Here is a 23329-nt window from a genome sequence, read left to right on the forward strand (position 1 = left end):
TGTACACAGGAAGCCACTGAAAGAAGCTAGAGGCTGGGTGTGAATGGGGTGGGGCAGCAAGAAGTGGTGGGGGATACAGTCCCAGCACCCCAAGCAGAGGACATTTCCAAATGGCACTGGTCCCTCAGCAGTTGGTACATAATACAATCTAACAGAGTCCTGGGAGCTGTCTGTTTCCTGTTCCACAGGATTTTAGGCCTCTTGTTTGAGCCCGTTGGCAGGTGTCATGAGGTATCAAGATTTGTTTGCAGGATAGTTTGGCCTGGCTGGGACAGTGTGCAGTTCTGGTTTCCCTGTCACTGAGCTGTGTGGCCCACACTTCTCTTTACCTTCTCTGGGTCTCTCCTGCCATCCTTGTGGCTGAGTGGAGTCAGGCTCTTTGGCCATGATAGGGTCCTCTCAAGAGTAGGACACCATGATTTTCCTGTCTGCTGGAACTCCTTGCTCTGCAGACATTGAGGTCATTATTCTAGAGACCGCCCAGCCTTGGCCCAGCTCTTGCAACATCTCCAAGGCCCTGGGGGTTCCTTGTGCTGAGTCCTGCGTGGGCAGAGCTCTGGGCAGGCAGCACGTTTTGGCAGGTCTCTGGTGGTGTCATTGGAGAAAAGCTTCCTATGGCTGTGTGCTGAAGAGACCCAGTTTTTACAGCCTCCTTTTGTTCCTCCCAAATGCTAATAAACAGTTACAAACTTTGGCTAAATGCTGCTTCTGGAAAGAAAGAGAGATGTTTGGGAGAATTCTGTTCCCATGGTAGTTCTAGGTCATTGAGGTTTAGTCTGGGACAGGGGAATGTCTTCTGTATTGGGGTGGGGTGGGACGAATGTGGCTGACGTTCTTCTGGGGTCCCCAGCTTCCTGGGGAAGAGAGAGGGACATGACCAGGAAGACTCTTGTGTTCCAAGCTATGCCTATCTGCATCTGTCCTGTGCAAGATGAAGGTTCCGGCTGCCATTTCTACAGATCTAGATTCCCTGCCTCTTGACTCATTGTGTGATCTTGAGCAAATCACTTCCCCTGGGTTTGTGAAATTGTGGGATTAATAGTAAGGTGTTTATACACATCTGTTACTACTGGGGAGTTTCAGTCTTGGATGTTGGTGCCTAAGCTCCCAGAGAGCTTTTAGAAAATGTGGATCCCCAGCACTTGGGAGGCAGGGGCAGATGGATCTCTATGAGTTTGAGGTCAGCCTGGTCTACAGAGCGAGTGCCAGGACAGGCCCCAAAGCTATACAGAGAAACCCTGTCTCCTGCCTCGTAAAACAAAAAACTAAGTGGATCCCAGGTCCCACCTGGTAGCACTGTAGAAAACTTTAGGGGTTGTGCTAGACCAGTCAGATCTGAGGCTGCTTTTGTCCACATTTTGTGTGTTCTGTTGTGTATAGTTCCTTCCACATGACTGGTAAACTGAGTAGTTTAGCAGAACCTCACACGCTCAGTTGTTCAGAGAAGAGGTTTGCTTATGTCCATCCCTCGTGGAAATTGGCACTGAGCTGTCTCCGTTCTCTGCACCCTGGATATCGCCAAACTCCAGGACACAGGATGCTTGAGTGCGTCTGTGCCTCTCTCACAGCACCCAACCTTTCTGAGCTGCTGGGACCCTTCCTGAAACTACCCTAGAGACACCAAGCTTGGTCCCATGCTCTTGGTCTCTTCTTAACCTGGAGCAGTACCATGTTTTGCCGTGCTGTGGAGTTCTGAGGAGGAGCATAGAGCTTTCAGTGTGAGGAGATAGCTCTTGAGGTGTTTCTGTGTGCCAGTCCTAGCCACTTCTGCTTGGAGTCCTCTGTGCTGGAGAGCTCACTGTCTCCCAAAGCATCCTGTTCTGTGTGTAACAGCTGTCAGGTCATCCAGAAATTAAATAAAAATATTTCTCATAAACTTCTGCTTATTGATGACCATTCTATCCTTTCTGACCCCACAGAACATTTTTTTTGTGTGTCCTGTTGTGGGGATTAGCTATTCATCTGGCAACCCATACACACCAGTCCTCTTCAGAACACATTCCTTGGTCCCTCCTCCACTGATACCCATATGACAATCCAGGTGCCATATTAACATGATGGCTCCTAATGAAAGAGCAGAGTCCAGAGTGGAAAGTGCTTCTTCAAGAGGAATTGTCTCTTCTGTGCAGAGGCTTGGTGGGGGGGTACTTCCTGGGGGTAGAAGTCCCCAAGTGAACACAGCCTGAGATCAGGGCAGCTTTGGGGAACATCTGGTAGAGCACATGTGTGCAGAGTCACGTCATTAAGAGTCTCAGGTATCCAAGGCCCTGGGTGTGGCAGCACTTGTCCACCAAAGGGCCCTAGGTCCTCCTGGCTTGAAACCAGGGAAGAAGTAAGTACTTGAGTCCCTCCCATAGCAGATGGGGAGTGTGGCCATGAGAGAGCTTCCTGGGCCTTGGTTTTATGACATCATTGGGAACAAGGTTAATATTTAATGGCGAAGGGTGAGCCCTATTATTACCGGAGCTCATTCATCAGCAGCAGAACTTGTTCTGCCTGTTAGTGTCTTCGTGTTGGGAGTTTGTGAATGGGAATGCAGTTCCCTCTTTAAAGCCTGGGCCACCACTCCCTTCTTAAGTGCAGGAGGGTGGTACAGGAGGGGATGTCAAGACAGTGATTCTTCCTAAGGGAAAAGGCACTTCCTGCTTCACTCATCAAGCAAGCCCACCCTAGCCAGTCCACAGGCTAGGAGGCTCAGGCTGTGATTAGGCATTTTGAGCCATCTGTTGATCTCATTGCCCACTGGTTGGTGGATGGCTGATAAAAATGTTGCAGAGATTTGTCATTAAGTCACTGAGTTGTCTGAGCCCCTCAAATGGCTGAGGTCTACAAGAAGACCTGTGGGTATTTCAGGTCACCTGTACCACCCCCAGTAGGGCAAGCAGGCTCTATCCATCAGCGTGTTGTGGTTCATTTGTCTGTTAGGAGGGTGCTGCTTTGAGTTATTGCTTGGCCCTCTCAGGCCCAATTCTGCCTCTTCCCACTTTCAATTGGACTGGCACCTTTCCCATCTAACAGTCCCCACTGAATTCAACTCTTCACCCCCCAAAAAGTGAGCTGACTCTACCTTAACATTGTTCCCTTTGCTTGGTAGCTCTAATAAGAAAATGTTGTTTCTTTCTTCCTTTCTTCTCCCTTTTATTAAAAATACGGAATAGCAAAAGCTAGGGTGTTTGCTGGGTACCTGGCACAACATAAGAATACTTTCCAGCAGGTTGGGGAGCCAAGAATGCCCTCTGAGTGGATGTGTAAGGAGGGAATGACTTCAGTTGCAGGGCAGCTTGCATGCCTCTTGTGACTGAGACTTGACCTGCCTGAGGCAGCCAAGGAACAGAGGAATAGACACTTTTGTAGAAAAACTGGGATCAGGTGGCCCATTCTGGCTCTGGAGCAGCACCAACTCTGTAATAACCAGGGACCTGAGAGCTTTTATTTCCTGCAGCAATGGGGGAGGGTTAGCCCTGGGGGAGGGACCTCTCTATAGTGGAGTCATCTCAGGCTACAATCTCCCTAAAGGAGGAAGCTTGAGGATGCTAGTTTTTGCACACACTGTCTCTCTTCACCTGACTCTACAGGGAAGGCTTCTGTAGGCATTGGGGTCTAATGTGTCTGTGTCTGTGTCAAACAGTACGGATCCAGTCAGGACTTGATCCTCTGTGCACATTCACCAGGGCTTCCTTGGCTCCCCACAAAGAGGGGGAGGCAAGTTCTCAGTTTCCTTCTGGCTTTTATTACCTCTCTGTTCAGAGGGCGTTTTTACACGCAGAGGTTTGGGGATCAGGAGAGGGGTCCCAGGGCCTCTTTCCCGAAGCGCTGTGTGTGAGTGGCTTCAGAGCACGGCTGGCACTTACTGCTTCTAAGGATGAGGACTGTGACTACTTTGGGTGGAGCTGTGGGATCCTGGACCGGATGAGCCTGGTGTAGGGATGGAGGGAGGTGAGAGCTGGAAGCCAGCCTGCTAGCACAGGCTGCCTGAGGAAGCCCTGCTTCCCCAGGTGTGGCCCTGGCAGGTGGCAGGTGTGTGGAGTCAGTCACAAGGGTGTCTGTCTGAGGAAGAGAGACTTCCAGTACTGGCTGACTGAGGGAGTGTCAGGTGGCCCTTGCCCAGGGTTGGCACACCTGAGCCAAATTGGCAAGGCCTCCTCTTCTTCCTGTCAAACCTTCCTTTGGAGATTTCCTGTTGCTGGGAAGTAGGTGGCATGGGCGAGCCATCCCTGGGGGTGACACTTTGGGATATCTGAAAGTCTAGAGCCAAGAGCCTGGCTTGTGTCAGCAGTGCCTCCACGGCTACTGAGCCAGTTCTCACCCTCTAGAATGTACAGCCTCCTTCAAGGTCTAGAGTGAGGCTTTTATGTCCTGACACTTGCTGTTTGGAGTTTCCAGGACTTGAACCCCGTGAGTCATACCTGGTCTCAGCAGAGAGGAAGTGGGTGGTGGATCAGGGACATCTTATCAGCCTTATCAACAAGGGGCCATCCCTTCCCAGCTCCCAGCTTACCTAGCAGCAGTGTTGTTGTTTTTCTTTTTGGTATTATTATTATTATTATTATTATTATTGGTAAGTCTGGTATTCAGCTCAAGATAGCTCCCCCCCAAAAAAAGATAGCTTCGCCCCCTTTAAGGATGAAATGACTCCTGTAGCTGGTGACTTATGACCTGTTTGGAGGAAGATACGATGCACATTAATAAACAAGAGCCGTTCTAGGCCTGATCTGTGGGGCTCCTGTCTGAGCAGTGAGCATGGGAGAAGCCCTGGGGGGTGGGGCAGGTGGGGAGAGGACTGGCACAGGCCAGGACATGAGACCCGTGACTGTCCACCACCATTGTTGTGATGCTTCCCAAAGGCTTTGTGCTGATAGTGGAGCCAGGGGAATGAAAAGTTAGGGAGATTTATTTTCTGTTTTGTTTCTGCTTAGTTTTTATTTGTGTTTGTTTTATTTTTATTTATTTGTGTTTTTTTTTTAATGACATCTGTCCTACAGATGGGGAAACTGAGGCACTGAGAGTTCAATTTAGCAAGTGCTGCCTAGCTGGGGAGAAGAGGGCATTAAGAATTTGAGCCTCCGCCAGGTGGTGGTGGCACAGGCCTTTAATCCCAGCACTAGGAAAGCAGAGGCAGGTGAATCTCTGTGAGTTCGAGGCCAGCCTGGTCTACAGATAGAGTTCTAGACCAGCCAAGGCTACACAGTGAAACCTTGCCTCGAAAAACAAAGAATTTGAGCCTTGGGTGCTCCATGAAACTCAAGTGCTCCCCATGGGTATGGAAGCCAATTAGAATCAGCAGTGTCATTTGCAGGGCCAGTCACCTGAAAAAGAAATCCCATAATGGAAATCCCATTATTCAAAAATTATTGAAAACTGGGAATATAGCTGAAAGATACAGCACATGCTTAACACTTTGGAGGCCCTAGTTTCAATCCCTCACGCTAGAAGAAAGAATTTTCAAATTGGTGACAGTGAGACATTAAACCAAGTACAGGGCCTGTGTGATTGCACAGGCCACACATGTCATGAAGCTGGCCCTGGGGACCATAAATGTCAAAGTCCCTGATAAATAAAATCCTATAGTACTTAACCCAAGAAATGGAGTGCATTGAGCCAGGCTTTTTAGACACCCAAGATTCCCCAGAGAGCATCTTCTCTGCTCCCTGTAGAGCTCTTTGTGCAGTTTGAGATTAGAAAGAAGCCAAAGGGGAAGAAGCTGTCAGCATGAGGCCTAGTAGCCCTAGAGGGAGGAGGCAGGGCTCTCCATGTTCAGTCTGGCCTACTGTCTCTAGTCTCTGGGGATGACTGCCATGCATTGTTGAGGCTGTGCAGGCCTCTGCAGGGACTGAAGAGACCCACCAGGTCCTGAGTGATTTTTATCCAGGTGCTTATTTGAAGGGCGAAGTGACACTTGAGATTTTCTAGGAGAAGCTCCCTGCTCTAGGGAAGGTGGTTTCTTGGCAGTCTAGAATTTGCTCAGAATCCCAGAAGCAGGTTGATTGTGGATATTGGTCTCCCCTTTTCAGTGAGGAAATAGAAATGGCTAAATCAAGGATGTGCCCAGAGCAGGGGACAAGCAAATGGGAGTTCAGGGTGCTCTTCTGGCTCAGTTGGTATGAACTAACCAGAAAAGCCTTCTTGGCTCCTGTCAGTCTCTTTCCAGGGGTGCTTTCCCTCTCTGCTTGAAGGGTTTTGTTGTTGTGCACCCCCTCCCTCCCCCTCCCTTTCCCCCACCTTTCCCCTCAAGACAGGGTTTCTTTGTGTATTCCTAGCTGTCATAAAACTCACTCTGTAGACCAGGCTGGCCTCCAAACTCACAGAGACCCACCTGCCCCTGCCTCCCAAATGCTGGGATTAAACATGTATGCCACCACCACCAGGCTTGTTGTTGCTTTCTTAGAACACTGCCAACTACCAGGCCTGAACCATTGACCCCCACGGCGAGCCTCTGGTTCCAAAGGGTAGGCCATGCCTACTTTTGATTGATGGCTAGCAGCCCAGTTTTCCAAGCTATTCTCTCTCCTCAGGCTCATTTCCCTATCCTCTCATTAAATGTCCCCTCCCACATAAGCCACTTACATGGCAGTGCCCCCCCCCCACCCATGAAAGGTCTGTTATTTGGGGAAGTTCACACAGAGGATTGTGACCTGTGGGCTGTAAGTGAAGAGGGTGGCATCCTTATGTATTCCCCCAGTGCCCTTGCCATGCCAGTACAATGTGCTGGGCATTGTGTTGTCCTGTGGTTCATTGACCTGCTCTCCTCTATACACAGGAAGAAGTTGTGTCCCTAAGGGAGCTAGCGCTCAGGCTGAGAGAACGTATAAGACAAGTCCAGAGCCCACAGCTGGCAGAAACCTGGAAACACTGAAGCTCAGGCCCATTCCAGCACCACCTGCAATTTCTGTTGTGCTAGTCTCTTGTCCAGGATTACTTGCTGGAACCCTGCTTCCCACCAGGGACAGCTATGGTGAACTAAAGGGCATTCTCCAGGACACCCCCACCCCACCCCCCATCCCCCCACCCCCCTTGTATGAAAAGACAAGCGTACTAAAGGTGGTGGACCAGGGCCTGTGTGCAGGCTTTCTGTGCATGTACTCTGTCCCTGGCACAGATGCCTTGCTCCTGCCTTGGCAATGTGAGTTCTCCTGTGTTGGGCAAACTGATTGATGCATCCCTTCCTAGGGCCTTGCAAGCCTCCCTTGAGCAGGCTTTCTTCAGTATTCCCAGCACAGAGCTGGTTCTGGGGTCCTGGTTAGTATATAGTGAGCTGGACTGAACAGCAAGCAGCCCAGGCCTATGTGACCGAATTCTGCTGCCAGGTGCCAAGGGAATGAAAGACCCAGCAATCTGGGTGTAAGGACAGTTTGTTAACCTATAACTAACCATATGTGAAAATGTTTGTTCAGGATTGGCATGACAAGAAGATAGCATTATTTTTAAAAGTAAATCAACATCTATTGGGTATTCACTATTAAGCCGAACATAATTGGGAGCCTCAAACGGCAGTGGTAGTTGTAGCTGAGGCTGTGTGTCGTCAATAAAAAGAAAGTGTCTTTTGGGGGAGGGCAGCTCTTTATTGCTGCTTGTGTCTAACGCTGCCCTGCTCTGCCTCTGGGTGCAGAGAGGAGCTGTGCATGAATCATCCTAATGGGCCCCATTTGGAGAGAAATGACCCTTCACTTAGTGCAGTGTGCTGCTGCCTATTGAAATGCACTGGGTGCCCAGGGGCCAGCACCCGCCCCTTCCTGGTAGTTCAGCACAGAGAAGGCCACTGGAGGGACAGCTCTGCTTGGTGACTTCTCTCAACTCCTGGGGATGAGGGCCATGGATGCCTGGTCTCTGAAGGTCCTACCTTGCTAGGGACGGTCCTTTGGCTCCCAGGCATTGCTGTTTTTCTTGTGTTTTCCCTGTGAGCACACTGGAAGTTAAGACTGCTCTTAACCATGAGAAGCCTCACTGTCATTCCTGATCTTCCCTTGTGAGGGGAGTGGTGGTGGATGGGCCATGCCTATCAGGAAGGGGAAAATACACTGAAAATTTGGGGGAGTAGACAGTTTATAAATACCCAGACCAATAGATGACTTTGTGTCTCTTGTGCTTGAGGTTTAGGGAATCTCCTTTTGTCACCTCACAAGAGTTTTGTCTCCCTCTCACTGCTCCTGGTCAATGTGGTTAAGGGCCTGCTGTGGTGTTCAGGTGACCTTGGTAAAGCTCTTTGTTCTGTGCATTGTCTTTTTATGGAAGGAGGCTAAAGCAGGGGGGACCTATTCAGTGCACACACCCCTCCCTTCCAGACCTTAGCTCTGGGAGCTGAAAGTGACAACCCTGCTTTGATTTTGTAGACGAGGGTATGGCCCTGTGTTTGCTTCCCCATTCAACAGCCCCCAGCCCCAGCCCCCAGCCAGAAGCCTGGGATGAAGGGTTGTCTGATAGGCTGCTGGCCCAGCCCGATGGAGGCTGCTGGGGGAACAACACGACACATAGAACCAGCCCAGCCTGTGTGCATCAGTGGCCACAGAGAGGAGCCCTGGCTGTGGGTGGTGCTCCTTGCCAGAGAAGCTGGGTGAGGGGCAGGGAGCTTTTCCTGCAAGGTGGTTGTGGTGAGATTTCTTTGAAAATTTTATTGTTTAAAAAAAATGAACTGAGAATTGCAGAAATGGTGTGGACCTGAAAGTTAGGAAATAGGTTTGGTTAACTGTTTCTGGCATTGACCTTGGTTAGTTCATCTCCTCTCTGGGCCTCTCATCTTCAGTGGATTCCTGGTTTCCAGACTGGACAATAGCCTCCGTTCTTCAGTTAGTGGCATATGTAAACCCTGTAAGGTTTCATTTGTGCATATCTTACAAGAGTTGATACCCAGTAGACTGACTGAACCACCTGGCAGTGTCTTCCCCAAGGAGAGAAGCACCGCTGGTGCTGGGGACCGCCTCTCAGGGTTCTCCCCATAGAGGGAAGCCCTACTGATGCTCTGTCTGGAGACCTTGGCAGAGAGCAGTTGGGAAGTTCTAGGACTGTGTTATTTCTGAGTTCAAAGTAGAAGCCCTCACTGATAGACAGATGCTAACAGGCCTGTCCCTAACATTTGACAGTAAGTTTCTGGGTGAACAGGATTGGGCCAGGCTATGCTCCATCCTCCTACCCAGATTAACAGCCTGGATGGGTAGAGGGTGCTAAAGAGAGTGGAGGGGGTGCATGAGAAAGAGAGGATTGTGAGCGAGGCCTGACAGGAGCCAACAAAGGCTGGTTTGGAATGTCTTTTTTCCGTGACAAGCTGGAACCTGCAGGGTTTTAGGCAGGCAGCTGTGGCTGTGTGAGAGGCAGAACTAGAAAGTGGGGGCTTGGGGGGGCTACATCTGTTCCCCTGGTCTCCTGGTGTGGGACAGGTACGGATAGTCAGTAAAGGGGCATCGTGGTAGAATGCCAACTAAAAGGTCACATGGGCTGTGGGGGAGGCAGAGCTCAGCTCAGTGTAAATGGTAGATCACTTTAATCTGTTCGTAGCAGTGGTGGTGCACAGCTTTAATCCCAGCACTCGGCAGGCAGAGGCAGGTAGATCTCTGTGAGTTCGAGGCCAGCCTGGTCTACAAAGCAAATTTCAGGACAGCCTCCAAAGCTCCACACAGAGAAACCCTGACTCAAAAAACAAACAAACAAACAGTAATGGCATCCCACATGCCAGAATCACCAAGCCCTGAGCTCCTTTCTCCTGGAGTTTTGGGGCTGAGCCCTCAGCAGGGACCCTTCTGTGTGGAAGGGGGCTCTGGGCTTGGAGTGGCTTGCACTGAGTCAGATTCTGAGAGGAAGAAAGGGAGCCCATTTCAAGTCCAAGTTGAAGAGTGCCCTCCTACCCTCATCTGCAGAAAGCCTTGGCTGATTGCATGAATGTAGCTAATTAATCTTTCCTAAATTAATTTCCTTACTATGTCAGAAATGATTTATTGGCATGTCTGTACCCTGGCTCGGTCTACGCTGGTCATAACCCAAGAGGACAGGGAGAGGCAAGTAAGGGCTCTTGGTTGTATGTTTGTCTACATAGGGCATGGCAACTGGATCTGTGGACACCTCTGAGCCTTGTACGCTGTTGTCTCCCACTGTACAGACATGGGTGGCCTTGAACCGCTAGAGTTCGCTGCAGTTGTAGGGAGGTGCATCCTGCTCTAGGTGCAGGAGGGAAGAAAGGGCTGCCCCTAGAGGCTCTTTGGGGGACAGACTAAGAACTACCGACAGCTGCTGTCATGCTTAATTGCAGTCATTTCCTCTGTGTAATTACTGGGGCTTTAAGGGAGGGAGGTTGAGGGATGCCCAAGTCTTTTGTTTTCACCCTTAGGTTTTGGGTTCTCTTGGGCAGAGGTCCTGTCGTTGACCTTTTTGCATCACATGGTGTTTATGGGTCCTTGGCACATAGGAGGTGCGTCCTGCTTTGGAACAAGTGCTCAGCCTATTCTCCATAAGCACTGACACATCCCAGAAACATATTACTTGCTCCTTACAGCATCTCTGAAGCTGAGACACTGCAAACCATTCTGCTTCAGCTCTCAAAGGAGCTCTAGAGTGCAGAGAAATAAAGCAGGTTGCCTGGAGCTACCCAGAGCTGGTTAGCAGAGCCTGTTCCAGAGCACTGCCTGTCTGCACTGTCGCTGCTCAGCCATGACCTTTGTGCAGTGCCATCCCTCTCTATGCATCTATCGGGTGGCCCCCAGCAGGTGCTTTTCAACCCCACTAGCTTGGTGGGGCCTCCAAGGACAGCCACTCATTTGATCAGCCCTTAAAATTGGGCTGCTTGTGCCTTGGGCTGCCCAAAGCTGCATGTCCAAGCCTAGAGAACCACCAAGACCAGTGGCCTGTGGCACGCAGTTAGCTGACCTTCCACCCAGAGCAGAAGCACCAGAGCCTCCAACTGGGCAGCACCAGTAGCAGGAGCTTCCTTTCCCAGACAGCTGTGCAGCTTCTTGGTGTACACAAAACATCTGCCCACTGCTTCTTCCCCCACAGCACTTCACCCTACACTCCCACAACAGTTTCTTTAACGTCACTTCTGTTGGTATAGCAACAGAGCCTCCATCCTGTGGATGCCAGGTCTGCCAGATCCTGTGTCACTGGGTCCCAAGGCCTCTCTAGTCCTCATAAGGGGACAGTCACAGAGCCGCCTTGATGCAGTGAGGATGTAGTGCTCCCACATGCTTGGTGCTCACCTTCAGGGATCCTTCCTGAGCCCCAAATGACTTCAAACTAGCAAGCAAGATGAAGAGCCCAGGGCCATAATGCTTGTGGTGCCCTGCCTCCCCTACCCCCCAGTGAATGACAGGCCTTGTCTTTGTAGTGCACTTTTTTGTTTGTTTTGCTTGAGACCGGGTTTCTCTGTGAGACAGCCCCAGCTGTCCTGGAACTTGCTTTCTAGACTGGGCTGACCTCGAACTCACAGTGATCCCGCCTGCCTCTGCCTCCCGAGTGTTGGGACTAAAGGTGTGTGCCGCCACACCTGGCTGTCTACACTGTTCATTTTTAGCTAGGTGAAGTACCATGGAGCAAGCTCCTGATGGCCCTCCACCTGCTACCTCAGCACAGAAACCAGCATGTTTGTTTTCACTATTGGTTAAAGTGGTTCTAATGGGAGAGATCTTAGTGTGGAGTGAATCTGGGGTTCACCATGTATATAAACACAGGAGTGGGGGTGCAGTTTCCTCAGTTTTCTAGAGAGCCATAGCCTCAAACTGTTAATGAAACTAAGGTCAGTGTTGGTGGTGAGTCAATGAGAACCGGTCTGACTGGACCTTGTCTTCACCTGAAGTAAACAGAAAAATGTCATGGCCTGGCAAGAGTCTGGGCCCTCGTGGGGTGCCTCCCTCTCACTTCCCAGGGGTGGAAAAGCATGATAAAGTCCCCCAATCCTGCAAGGCCATAGCTGAACTGGAACTGCTATACCAGTTCCCAGAAGCAGCAGGTACTCAAAGTGCCTTGCAGTCAGGAGGTACCTGTGGAGCAGTGAGCGTGGGAGGTGCTTGTTTCCATCTTAGAAGATGGCAGCTGCTCTCTCCTTCTTTGTTAGCAGGTTGGATCTGGGACTTGTGTGCTCCTCTTGGCAGTGCTGCAAGCCCTTCCAGGAGTTGGAGGTGTCTGTGTGCTCCGAGAGCCTGGTAGACAGGGCCTGAAAGCACCTGAGCGGAGCCCTGTGGTCTCCTGGACTGGAAACCTCCTTGGTCCCTCATTCTCTGGATGGTGGTGTGTGTGGGGGAACAAGGCAGGGAGCTTGCTTGAGGAACCCTCTATGCAGGCCATGTTGCTCAGTTGGAACCAGCTCTCAGAATTGTGCTGCCTTCTCCATTTAAAGTAGATTCTCAGATGATGAACCAAGGTTTGTTAGGATACTTCTCACTTCCACTGACCTTCAGTAAGCAGGAGAGCCACATTTGCTTAGCTTCATGAGCAGGGCTGAGAAGTAGCTGGGCAAAGTGAAATTCCAGAATAGTCACTGGAGGCTTGCCCTCAGACTTGGGGGGAGGACAGGGACGACGATGACGACAACAGCTAGCTCTTGCTTATTCCTGATAAGAGTCACCTGGGACTCTATGGAGGCCAGGAGCCTGTTGTCTTAACAATCATTCCAGGCCATTTCTGTCTTCAGACAGGTTTGGGAAGCAGTCTGTCTGCTGTTCCAAAAATAGCCTGCGGTAGGCGAGTTTGCAGCAAGTTTGCGTTTGCGTGTCACACAGTAAGTAATATACAGGCGTTCCTTGTTTGCAGCTCTGATCCCACATCCATGGCAGTCTAGGCACTAGCTCTGTGCTGACTTTTTCTCCAGCTGATCAATTCAGGTTCCTGTTTTGTTTTCATAAATATGTTGCATCTATCATCCCACTTCAGAGCAAGCAACTCACGGAGAATGCTGTTAGCACCGTGGATATTAACTTGCTGGATAGCACTCCACAGTGTGGGATGAGATGGCATGCTTAGCAGTTCCCCTGTTGATGAATATAGAGGTTGTTCTGGATTCCCCATTATGCTTACTTCAGTGAGCATCTTTGTCCATGTTCCCTTGTGTACATTTTGGAGAAAATACTGAGATGTGAGATTGCTGAGTCAGACTATGTACATTTGGGGATTTCCATTAATTCTGCTAATTAGGGACCTCACAGAGTGTCTCTGTCTTACAAGAGCAGTGAAAACACTCACCAGGGCATATGGAAGGGTAGCCAAGTGGCAACACCCACCTTCCTCTAGCACTTCCCTTGGGGATGAACAGGAAGACTGCTTCCTGTCACACAGCTAATCCTCACGGTAAACACAACAAGCCTTGCCGGCTTGAAGTCCTTCCCACAGCATGTGTCTACAGAGTAGCCTCTAGAGCTAGCTCGCAACCTGTAGGCAGCCCAGAAAGCCACGATGATGAAGACTTCTGGGGTATAGTGGAATCTAAATCCCAGTGAGGGAGTCAGGCTTTGTGGGCTGGCCCAGAGGGCCTTCTGCTAGACTGCCCGATGACTTGATCTGGACTGTTCTGGGGATGTTTTGTGAGCCTGTGAAAATCCTTTAGGGGCTATAAGCTGAGCTGGGGTCACCTGTGTTGTTTGAAGCTCTCCTCCTAGGGGGGAGAGAGCCTGGATCCCTGTCCTGTTGCTAAATCGGAGCACCTTAATGCGTTAAGGACCAGTGACCTTGCTTCCCTAAGAAAGCTGCTTGTGCAGTCTGGTGGCCTGCAGAGAAGTCATCATGGCTGGTCCCCATGGTTGAACTGTTCATTTAGATTTACAGGCATGTCTGCTAACTGGGGCATTTTAAAGTAGAGTGACCCCAGCAAGCCCACATCTGTGGAAAGCCATTCATTTCATGACAGGCACATCTCCTGCCTGTGAGCTCCAGGTGACCAGGACAATTCTGCTAAGTTGTCATACCACCCAGACTCTGTGACCAGGGCCTATGGCTGTTCACACAAGGGGCTCTGCCGCCTCTCTGCTCCACTTCCTAACACCTGGTTAAAATTTTACTTCCAACTAGGATGTGATTTGCGGAGGACCGGTCAGGGCAGTGTTTGCCAAGTTTCAGGTTGCTTAAACCTCCATTCCCTCCCCTCTACCAGCCTCACTTTGAAGTTCAAAAGCAAATTGATTAAATATACATTTTAGGAACTTTCCGAGTTGCTTCTTAAACTAACAGAATGCTAAACCTTTTTTTTTTTTTTTTTAAACGAAAGGATTTCCAGCCGTCAGCAGGTATAACTGGAACCACATGTCATCAGAGACCAGGGGGGTTTCCTTGTTTTTGGATTTGTAAATTCTTGTTGAAAAGGAAGTAAGCAAGGCAGCAGCTGGGGTGGGGTGGGGGGAGAGATATGGCGGCCTGACCTCAGGTCTCATTTTAATTAGAAAATATAGATAGTGCCTGCTTTATCGCAGGCCTCCCAGGCCTCCCATCCCATGGTGAACAAAGATTTGGTTTATGTCCTGCAAGGCTCTATGTTTGCAAATTGCAGAGCACTTCCCAAAGAGGCTGGAATGTGATTGCTGATTTACTTGAAGACTACAGCCAGGCTAGGCACCACCTTACCCCCCCCCCCCCCCATGGCCTCTAGCAAAACCCCAAATAACTTTTACCCACTTCGGGGAAACACTTCTCCCCACCTCACTGCAGACCAGAGCAGTGGGGTTAGGTGTCACTTGTGGCGGCCATGTATTCTCCATCAGGGATGTCTGGTTCCTTGAGCTCAGAGCTCTGCCCATAAGACCCACATTGAAACTATTCTGGCTGGCGTTGCTTCACATGCCATGACTCTTAATGTATTCTGCAAATGGTGGAGTGCGACTATCAAATGAAAGACAAAGGCAAGCCTAGCTCTCCCCAACCCCCTTGTTCCCCGGCCTGGTGTCATTTGAGTCTCCTGAAAGGCAGTGATTACCATGTCGTCATCTGGAGGAGCCCCTGGGACCTAGAGTTTGACCTGGTTTATCTGCTCGGGAGCTGGGCGCTGTGGGCCTAGGTCTTCTCTGATGGGTTGGGTCCAGTTTAGTGACCAGGGACAATTGCCTGCTGTCCCTCTGCAGGCATCACATTCCAGGCAGCTGGTGGTCACTTGTGCCTCCTGCCAGGGCTGCCACAGGCTGACATGGTGAATGTCAGCAGGCAGACACGGGTCTCTCCCTTTCCTGGGCTTAAAGGCCTTTGCAAATGCCTTACATTCCAGGAGCCCAGAGAGAAGAGAGGCTCCCGTGGTTTCTAATTAAACCCACAATTTAAATAACAATCCATCAAGGGGGACAATAACTTCCCTCCCTGGGACAGCAGCTGGGACATTGTGGACTTATTTGCCCATAGCTAGACACCTGACCCGGAGGGTGAGGGGGAAGGGATCTCAGAGTTTGGGGTGAGGCTGATCTGTAAGAAAGTGTGGGTTGGGAGGGCTCTCACTTGCCCTTTTCTTTTCTGGTGAGGTCTGGAGTCAGAAATGAGAGAAGAGGTGTGCTCTGAAGCCTTCAATTGGATATTGCTACCCTTCTCAGGGAGATGTGGAACTTCCCCTCTAGAGCAGTAGAATTCTGGATACTCTAGATTCTTCAGAGTCCTCGCCCAGCCTGAGACCTGCCCAGTGACTCATTCTTCCTCTGTTGTTAGTCAAAGGGCTGGCAGGGCTCTGGCCTACTGCCAGGTGAGGGCACTCGGATTGGCCTTGTAAGTGAAGATTTGGTGATGTTGCTGCCCACCCAGGAGCTTAATGGTTAAAGAAGTGGTCTTTGGGCTCTTAAGCCAGTTTTTTTTTTTTTGGGGGGGGGTTGTTGTTGTTATTTTTTAAACTGTGGTATCTGTACATCTCTGAGTTTAGTGTTTTCATTTGGCCTGTCTAGGGCCACACATCTTTTATAGTGTGTTGATCTCACCAAATTGTTGTGTGATGACCCACAGCATGATTGTGTTCCAGATTTGGAGAAAAGTGGAATGCTGAGTGCTGCTATCCTTGGCTGAGGTCTTGTGCTGCCAGCATTTCCAGGCTTTCTGTGATCTCCCAGCTTCCTCTCTCTCCATTGCTGTTCGGTGAAATCTAGTGACACACACCCCAAGGGTGCAGGGCCTCATCTCTGCACTTTGTGTGCACATCTGACCTCTACCCAGCTGCTCGTGTAGTTACCCCAGCGGGGCTCCCCTTCCCCTCCATGCTAAGCTAGCCCAGGAGCAGTTTCTGTTGGCTGGAGCAATGCCTGGTTGTGACAAGAGTGAAACAAAGCCAAGGATGGCCTCACACTCTCTTCCTCCCTGCAGGTGACCATAGCGGATGACTACTCAGATCCTTTTGATGCCAAGAATGACCTCAAGAGCAAAACAGGAAAGGGGGAAAGCGCTGGCTACATGGAGCCCTATGAAGCCCAAAGGATCATGACAGGTGAGTGGAGCATTGGCACAGAGTACCTGAGACTGAGAAACTTACAAAGAGTGTATAATTTAAACAGGTGAGCTTTCCTGATTATAGAGATAAGTACATTTAAGATCAGGTGGACACACTGTCCAGGGACTCACGCTACATCTTAGTATAGCAGAAAGCAGAATAAGCAAACTGCCGAAGAGACAAGAGGGAAGAGCTTGCCTGCTCTCATAGTAACTAACCCAGTGCTACAGAGGAAGGGCCCCCCCACTTCCACAAGATGGCATTAGTCTATATATATGAAGATTCCATCCCCATTACTCAAACACCTTCAAATAAATCCCACCTCCCACACTGCTGCATGAAGCAGCCAGTTCTCGGGGACAGAGCACATTTAAACCATAGCACACAGGGCTTGCAGCTCGACAAGAAGAGAGGAGCAGCAGGGCCTGCTGCACATCTGGCCACCTTCACTGTGGAAGAGTGCGTGTTCTCAGCGATAGCTGAGGAGCGGTGCGGCATTTTATCCCATGCTAAAAAAAACACTGTGAGTGTGTGCAAGACATATGCCACGTGCACATGTGGAGGAAAGAGGACAGACAGGAATCGATTGTTTTTCCTTGGCAATCCCCAGGATCATGCTTAGGTCATTGGGCTTGGTGGCAGGTGCCTTTACCTGCTGAGTCACTCAGCAACTTCTGTGATCACCCCCCCCCCCTTCCCCACAACATCAGAAAAAGATTTTCAGATGAGGACACGGTTGCAGTTAACCAGAGATACCAAGAGGTATAGGAGAGTTTGCTCAGGAACTCCTGAATGCAGAAGGGTGGGCATAAAACCTTACTTGGAGCTAACTACCAGCCAGGGCAAATGTGGAAGCAGGCCAGTTCGTGTAACTGGTTAACTAGTAGAAGAGGAGGGGTACCTTGTAACCATGGAAAGTGATTCTGTGGCTGCCAGAACAACTGGCCACTGTGCAAACCACCTAATGTTTGCTGCCCTGTTCTCTTCGTCGCTGGGAGACCGTGACTCACTTTACCCACATCTTTTCCTTTTTTTTTTTTTTTTTTTTTTTTTTTTAAGAATACGGACAGTTACAGGGGGCAATTTCTGGTTGTGAGAGTCTTGCCAAGGCCTCTTGTGTCTCTGGAGTCTTTGTGTGTACCATCACCATGGTGACTGATACTGTGGGCATGGTCCAGGGTGAACTGTCAGTATATAAGTGCTCCAGGAAGGGATGCAGATGGATGAACAGACCCAAAACTTGCTTAGGGGAGAACCAGGGAGAGGTTAGTGCTGGAAGTGGCCCTGGAATGGGTGGCACAGAAAGTTTTAACTGTTTAGACTGTGACTCCAGCCCAGACTGGCCTTGAACTGTGTAGCCAGGCCTGACCTTCAACTTGTAATCCTCTTTGTCTAGGTATTAGTGTTATATGGATGAGCCACCATGTTCAATTATATGGTGCTGGGAATCAGATCTCGGGCTAGGCAAGCTCTCTACCAGCCTAGCCACATTGCAGCCCATTACTTTTAGGGGTACTATTGCAATTTCTGTCCTGTGTGTACAGGACCTAGTACCAGGGCAGTGTCCCACGCCTGGAAGGACCCCAGGCTGAAGGCAAGCACATCTGGAATGAACACTTGCCACCCAAATAACCTCTGGGATTCAGTTTCTCCTGTGTAGCAAGAACCTTAAATCAGGTGTTTGCAGTGTGCAAGGATGCTTTCGGCTGCTCACTAGTGGTAGTAACTGGGGCAGGATATTCTATGCCTCTGGTTTTCTCTGGTTCTGTGACAGTAACAATGACAGAAGAAGTTGCCAAAATCTCTGGTCCTCATTTGCAGTGGTTTACATGGGATTCAGGTAGAGGACCCGTTTTTTACCAGTGGGGAACTGAAGCCCCTGCAACCCGGCTGCTTGGTTGTGAGGCAGCTTCCTGTGTCTGGACCATCTAGCACCTTCTCTGCTGGGCTGGGTGCTATGACTTGGTTTTCAGTTTTTAGGCAGCATTGTCTCTTAGGTCAGGCTTCATTGATGTCAGTTGCCCCTCTGCAATCCTAGCTCCAGATGGGTTTGTGAACCAACAGCTGGTTCCAGGGCTGTGAAGAAGTGAGCACTTGTGGCTTCCTCTGAATGCCTCAGCTTACTGTCTCCACAGGTTCTACTGTGTCACCTGCAAGAACCAGGGTCTAGACCAAGACTGAGCTCCATGTCCTCTGTGCCCCACTGCCTTCTAACTGTCAGAGCCTTGTTTACCATCCTCCCCAAGTGGCTCCCAGAACTGCCTCCATAAAACCCTACAGCACTGGCCAGAGAGTGCAGCTCAATGGGTGGGGGAGCATTTGATTTGCCTTGCCTGGGTGTAGCTTAGTTCACTCCCCAGTTCCATAAGACAGAGGACCCAGCTGGAGAACCATTCCTTTTGGTGAACTGGGAAATTGAGGCTAGAAAAACAAAAACATGTTAATTCTTTTGAGATTAATTTTGAACCCACTGATTCAATGTGAAGCTCTTTATGAGTCATTAATCCACCTGTCCTCAGTGGTATCTAAGCAGAGAATACTGGGAGATGGTATGAAGGGTTGTTACATTTCAGATGGGTGATTGGCTCCCAGTGCCCTGAGGTCCATGTTAACCCTGAAACCTTAGGATGCCATGATTCATTGTGAGTACTTTTCACACACACAGATTGTTCTATGTTTCAGGACTGGCCCCATGAAGGGAACAAGGAAGGACAGATCTTCCTCGGCTCAACTCTCAGATTCTGATTTTGACTTCTCTGCCCTGCTACCTGTCTGGGCCTCAGTTTCTTCATGTGTAAATCAGAAAGGAAGATGAAACTATTCATAGGTTTCCTTCCTGTCCACACATATTTGATTTTCTTAGACCAGATCTCCTGTTGGGCCAGTGGTTACACTGCTTCAGAGCCTAAGGATTTTGTCACTTTGTTTTTTGCCACAGAGCTGGGGTTCAACCTAGGACCTCATACCAGTCTATAGACAAACACTCCAACACTGAGCAACTGTATCCCAAACTCTCTTCTTACATTTTATTTTGTGGTGGTCTTGGCAAATTGCCAGGCTGGCTTTGAACTCACCCTGCAGCTCAGGTAACTTTCAGCTTCATGAGTAGCTAGCATTACAGGCATGTGCCACCAGGCCCAGCTATAGCCCAGTCTTCCTGTTTTCTCAGGTCTCTGTTAGAGGCTGCAAGCCCCTGGCTCCCAGTCATCTGTAACTCCAGCTCCGGGGGACCTGATATCCTCTTCTGGTCTCTATGGACACATGCACTCACATGCATTACACCCCCCACACCTAATCAAAAATAATAAAAACAAAATATTTTTTAAAATGCAAAAGGGCTGTAACTGTATACAGCCCAGTGTAGATCAGGTGTGGGGGACTCTTTGAGCAAAGCCCTGATAGAGGACCTTTTGGTTGGAGAGGGGCCTTTGGGATGAGATGGTGTGGGTGACAGTTGGTCATTAGCCTCGCAGAGGACTTTCTTCCCTGCACACTCCAAGGCCTCCCTCATTTAGCCCTTACAGAGCCTGTGAGGTATAAGCACTTCCCTGCCTGTTTGCAAAGCACATTGAGGCTTGGACCAGCGCAGGAAGAAGCAGCACCAGGATCCAGCCCCAGTGTCTTGGCATGTTTGTTATCAGCACAGCTTTGTATTGCTCAGAACCCTGATCATAGCTCTTCCTAGAGCGGCTGTGGAAGTAAGGGGAGATCACTGTGGCTGCCGCGCCCCCCTCTCCCTTTTAGTATGTCTAACCTTTGCCTTCAGCATCCTTTACAGGAGCACTCAGTGTCGGCTCCTAAGATGAGTCACTTGGGTATGCATTGAAAGCTTTTTTCATTTACTTTTAAATATGTAATTACACATTAAAACTCCTTATCCGTTGTTACTACTGAATCGGCTTTACTGCATGGTAGAAAGACTAAGAGGTCCTTCCACACAGCGCCACTGCCATGAGTAACTTCCTTGGTCATACTTTCAGACTCTGTGATAGCTTTCCAGAAATGTAGCAAATGTTGTATTGAAGACAGTATTCCTTGTGAGGGAAGCAGGAAACAATGGGGCCTCTAGTCTTGGCTCTCTCCTTGGTTTGCCACGTGGCCCTGGACAGGTTGCTTCCCACCTCTGTGCTTTATTACCTCATCTGTAAAGCTGGATTCTGCTTTTTATCACCAGGTGTCACAAGGGTCCAGATAAGGTAACAGATCTGCTTTGACTGTAAATCTTTAGGCTACTGCTTCTGGAGTCATTTCTAGAGAGACCCCCGAGAGTTCTGAATCTCCTGGCTATCCCTATGTAATACCCCAAGTCTCTAGCAGGTGGTAAGTGCTGCCCTCTGCTCCCAGACAGGAAGAGCACCCTCTCTGACCCTGCTCTTCAGTTCTCTGCTTCTGATCCAGCAGATACTTCTCAGAGAAGGGCCCCTGGGCCTTGCCTGAGATTCCCATCTCTGTGTTCACTGTCATCTCTGCTGTTTTAGAAAGCTGGTCTGGTTTCTGGACTGTGTGGGGCTTTCCTTGCAGAGGACAGGCCTCCCCCTTCTCCAGGCTGCACAGTGCTATGGCCTCTGTTCCCAACATGTCCCAATCATCCTCACCTACTCTGTCCCATACAACTCTACTTGCCAAAATGTCCCTGCACCTGCTTGTATCCCTCTTTCCCCAGCTGTCTCCAGGTAGGTTCATGCTTTAGCCTGCCCTGGTGGTCACAGTTCTCCCTGGATAGAGAGACAAGATGAAAAGCAGTCATTTGGCCTAGCATTCTTTCTGCCTGAGACCCAGACAGGCATTTACTAGCCAAGGTTACACTACAGCAAGCCTCGGAGCAGAGCTGGTCTGGTCTCCTGACTTGCATGGCAGGGCTTTTGGGCCTTGTTTTGAAACGTTTTGAAGCCTGGCCTGGCCTTCTCCCATCTGGCAGGCAAGAGGGTTCCGTCAGGGATGGTGCAGTTCCCTGGTTGGTCTGTCATTTACTGGAATAGCTTACCTACTGGACAGGAAGGAGATAATCAAGAGTAAATAGATTCTGGATTAGTCAGCGATGACTTCCCTGTTCTTGAGAAAGAGTGGAGCTCACACACCCAGCCCAGTACTACAGGGTGGGTGGAGAGGTGGGAAGCTGGGTTTCCATGGTGATGCTCTCTCCCACACCAGCCTCTCCTCTGGAACCCCTGAGTCTGAGTACATCCAGGTTTTTCAGGAAAGATGCATCAAGACCAGAACAGAGCCAGATGTAAATGTTTGTGACCCCAGCATCTGGAGGTCAAGACAGAAGAATCACAAATGTGAACCCAGCCTTGGTTATAGCAAGACTCCGTCTTTTTGTGGACAATGTTACTGCCTGCAAGCATGTGATTGCCTTTAGTATAAAACAAGTCAGAAATAACATTGGAGAGATAATCTGGTCTTGGAAGGACACGGGGTGGGGGGTGGGTGAAAGTCAAGGGTTGGGGCTGGGCCACACAGAATGGTGCTGAAGGGAAGCTCCAGAGGCCGGTCTGGGCTACAGAGTTCAGGACTACACAGAGAAATGGTGCAGGGATGGGGTGGGGGTGGGGTATTGAATATTGGAATACAAGTCAGTATGGAGAATCAATGGAAGAACCAGAAACAAAACCTCCCTGTGAACAACTTTTCCCATTTGGTAAAGACTTGCTTGTCCTTCACTTCTGGGCATCAGTGAAGGCACAGTACATCAATGTGCTGGTTAGGGGTTTAAAATCCTGCTATGTGCTAGCACAGTTCTGAGTGCCAAGGCTTATTGGTGAGCAGAGCTACTGTTCTCATGGGGCTTGGAATCAGTTCAGAACCAAGGAGTGCACTGACACCTGCCCATGGTTCCCGAGGCGTGGAACTCAGGGTCTGTCCTAATCAAGAACAGAATGGAGACTTCTCCTGTTCTCATATAGGCTCAGGAACTCAAGTCCATCGCAGCCCGGTTCCTGCTATCCCGGGCACTCCCTTCAGGGGCAAGACACAGTTCGGAAGTTGTTTAGGATGATGTGTCTGCCTGGGTATGTGGTGGGTTAGAGCAGCAAGGAACAGTGGCTGGCAGACTGGTTCTGTGGCTCTGTGGCCAAGACAGTCACTTATCTAGGTCAGAGCATTGAGACAGGAGCCTGGCAGTAGCTGTGCAGGTGGCTTGGGAAACCTTGCTGGCCAGTGAGGGTCCTCAGTCCTCAGTGAGTGGGAGGATGGGAGCCTCAGTTACCTGTTAGGGATATCCTGGCTACGGAGGAAGGGAGCGGGCTCCTGGCAGAAGTCACTGAGTTCAGATGGGCCTAGAGATATACCAGGTTATGTTGGTGTCTTGGAGCAGGATCTGGGGTCAGTTCAGAGCAGGTCCCAGGGTGCCCCAGAAGCCTAGGCCAAGAGAGAGAGGATTGTGTTCCTGGTTTGAGGAGAGAAGGTGGTCTTCAGGGCTCACCAAGGACACCACTGTCTTCTTCTATCTCTCTGAAGCCTGAAGAAGGGTTTGGTGACTGCTCTGAACTCTATCATTTGACTAATGAATTATTGTTCCCTCCTCAAGTGGCCTTTCTGGAAATTTAGAGGTGACAGGTCTGGATTCAAAGGCTGCCTTTTATACTTTTATAGGTTTAGTCAGCAACCTCCCTAGGGCTCTGAAAGGAAGCCGGTGGGGGGTGGTTATTTCCATCTTCAGAAGAGAAAGCTGGGTCAGAGGTACTCTGCCCCCTTCCAGGCCTCTCTGCTGGAGTGTTGTCTTGTCTGGTCATGCATATGGAGGATGGATACTGAGGGCAGCAAGTTTGGCTGTTTGATACACTGGCACTGTAGGTGCCTCAGATTTTGGCTTTCCCCCTCCCCTGTGTTTCACTGTGGCACACTGCCTCTGGTCCTTTCTGAAGCAAGCAGCCTGAATATGAACACGTAAAATGATGCTTCTTTTTCTTTTTGACCTCCCAGACAGTTGAGAAGGAGCCTCCCATATCCAGGTTTCATTGCTGATGTTTTTTG

The 23329-nt window shown here is 49.9% G+C and overlaps 1 protein-coding gene across 1 annotated transcript in view; it reads left to right on the forward strand.

Moving 5' to 3' along the window:
- Shb (SH2 domain containing adaptor protein B) overlaps positions 1-23329 on the forward strand; it is a 114418-nt gene that overhangs the window by 29165 nt on the left and 61924 nt on the right. Inside the window, exon 2 of the mRNA XM_027403172.2 lies at positions 16231-16351. Within this exon, the coding sequence (XP_027258973.1) occupies positions 16231-16351 (121 nt within the window). The remainder of the gene's footprint in view (positions 1-16230; positions 16352-23329) is intronic.

This window comes from Cricetulus griseus, chromosome 2 (genome assembly GCF_003668045.3).
Source record: "Cricetulus griseus strain 17A/GY chromosome 2, alternate assembly CriGri-PICRH-1.0, whole genome shotgun sequence".
In the NCBI taxonomy this organism is placed as follows: Eukaryota; Metazoa; Chordata; class Mammalia; order Rodentia; family Cricetidae; genus Cricetulus; species Cricetulus griseus.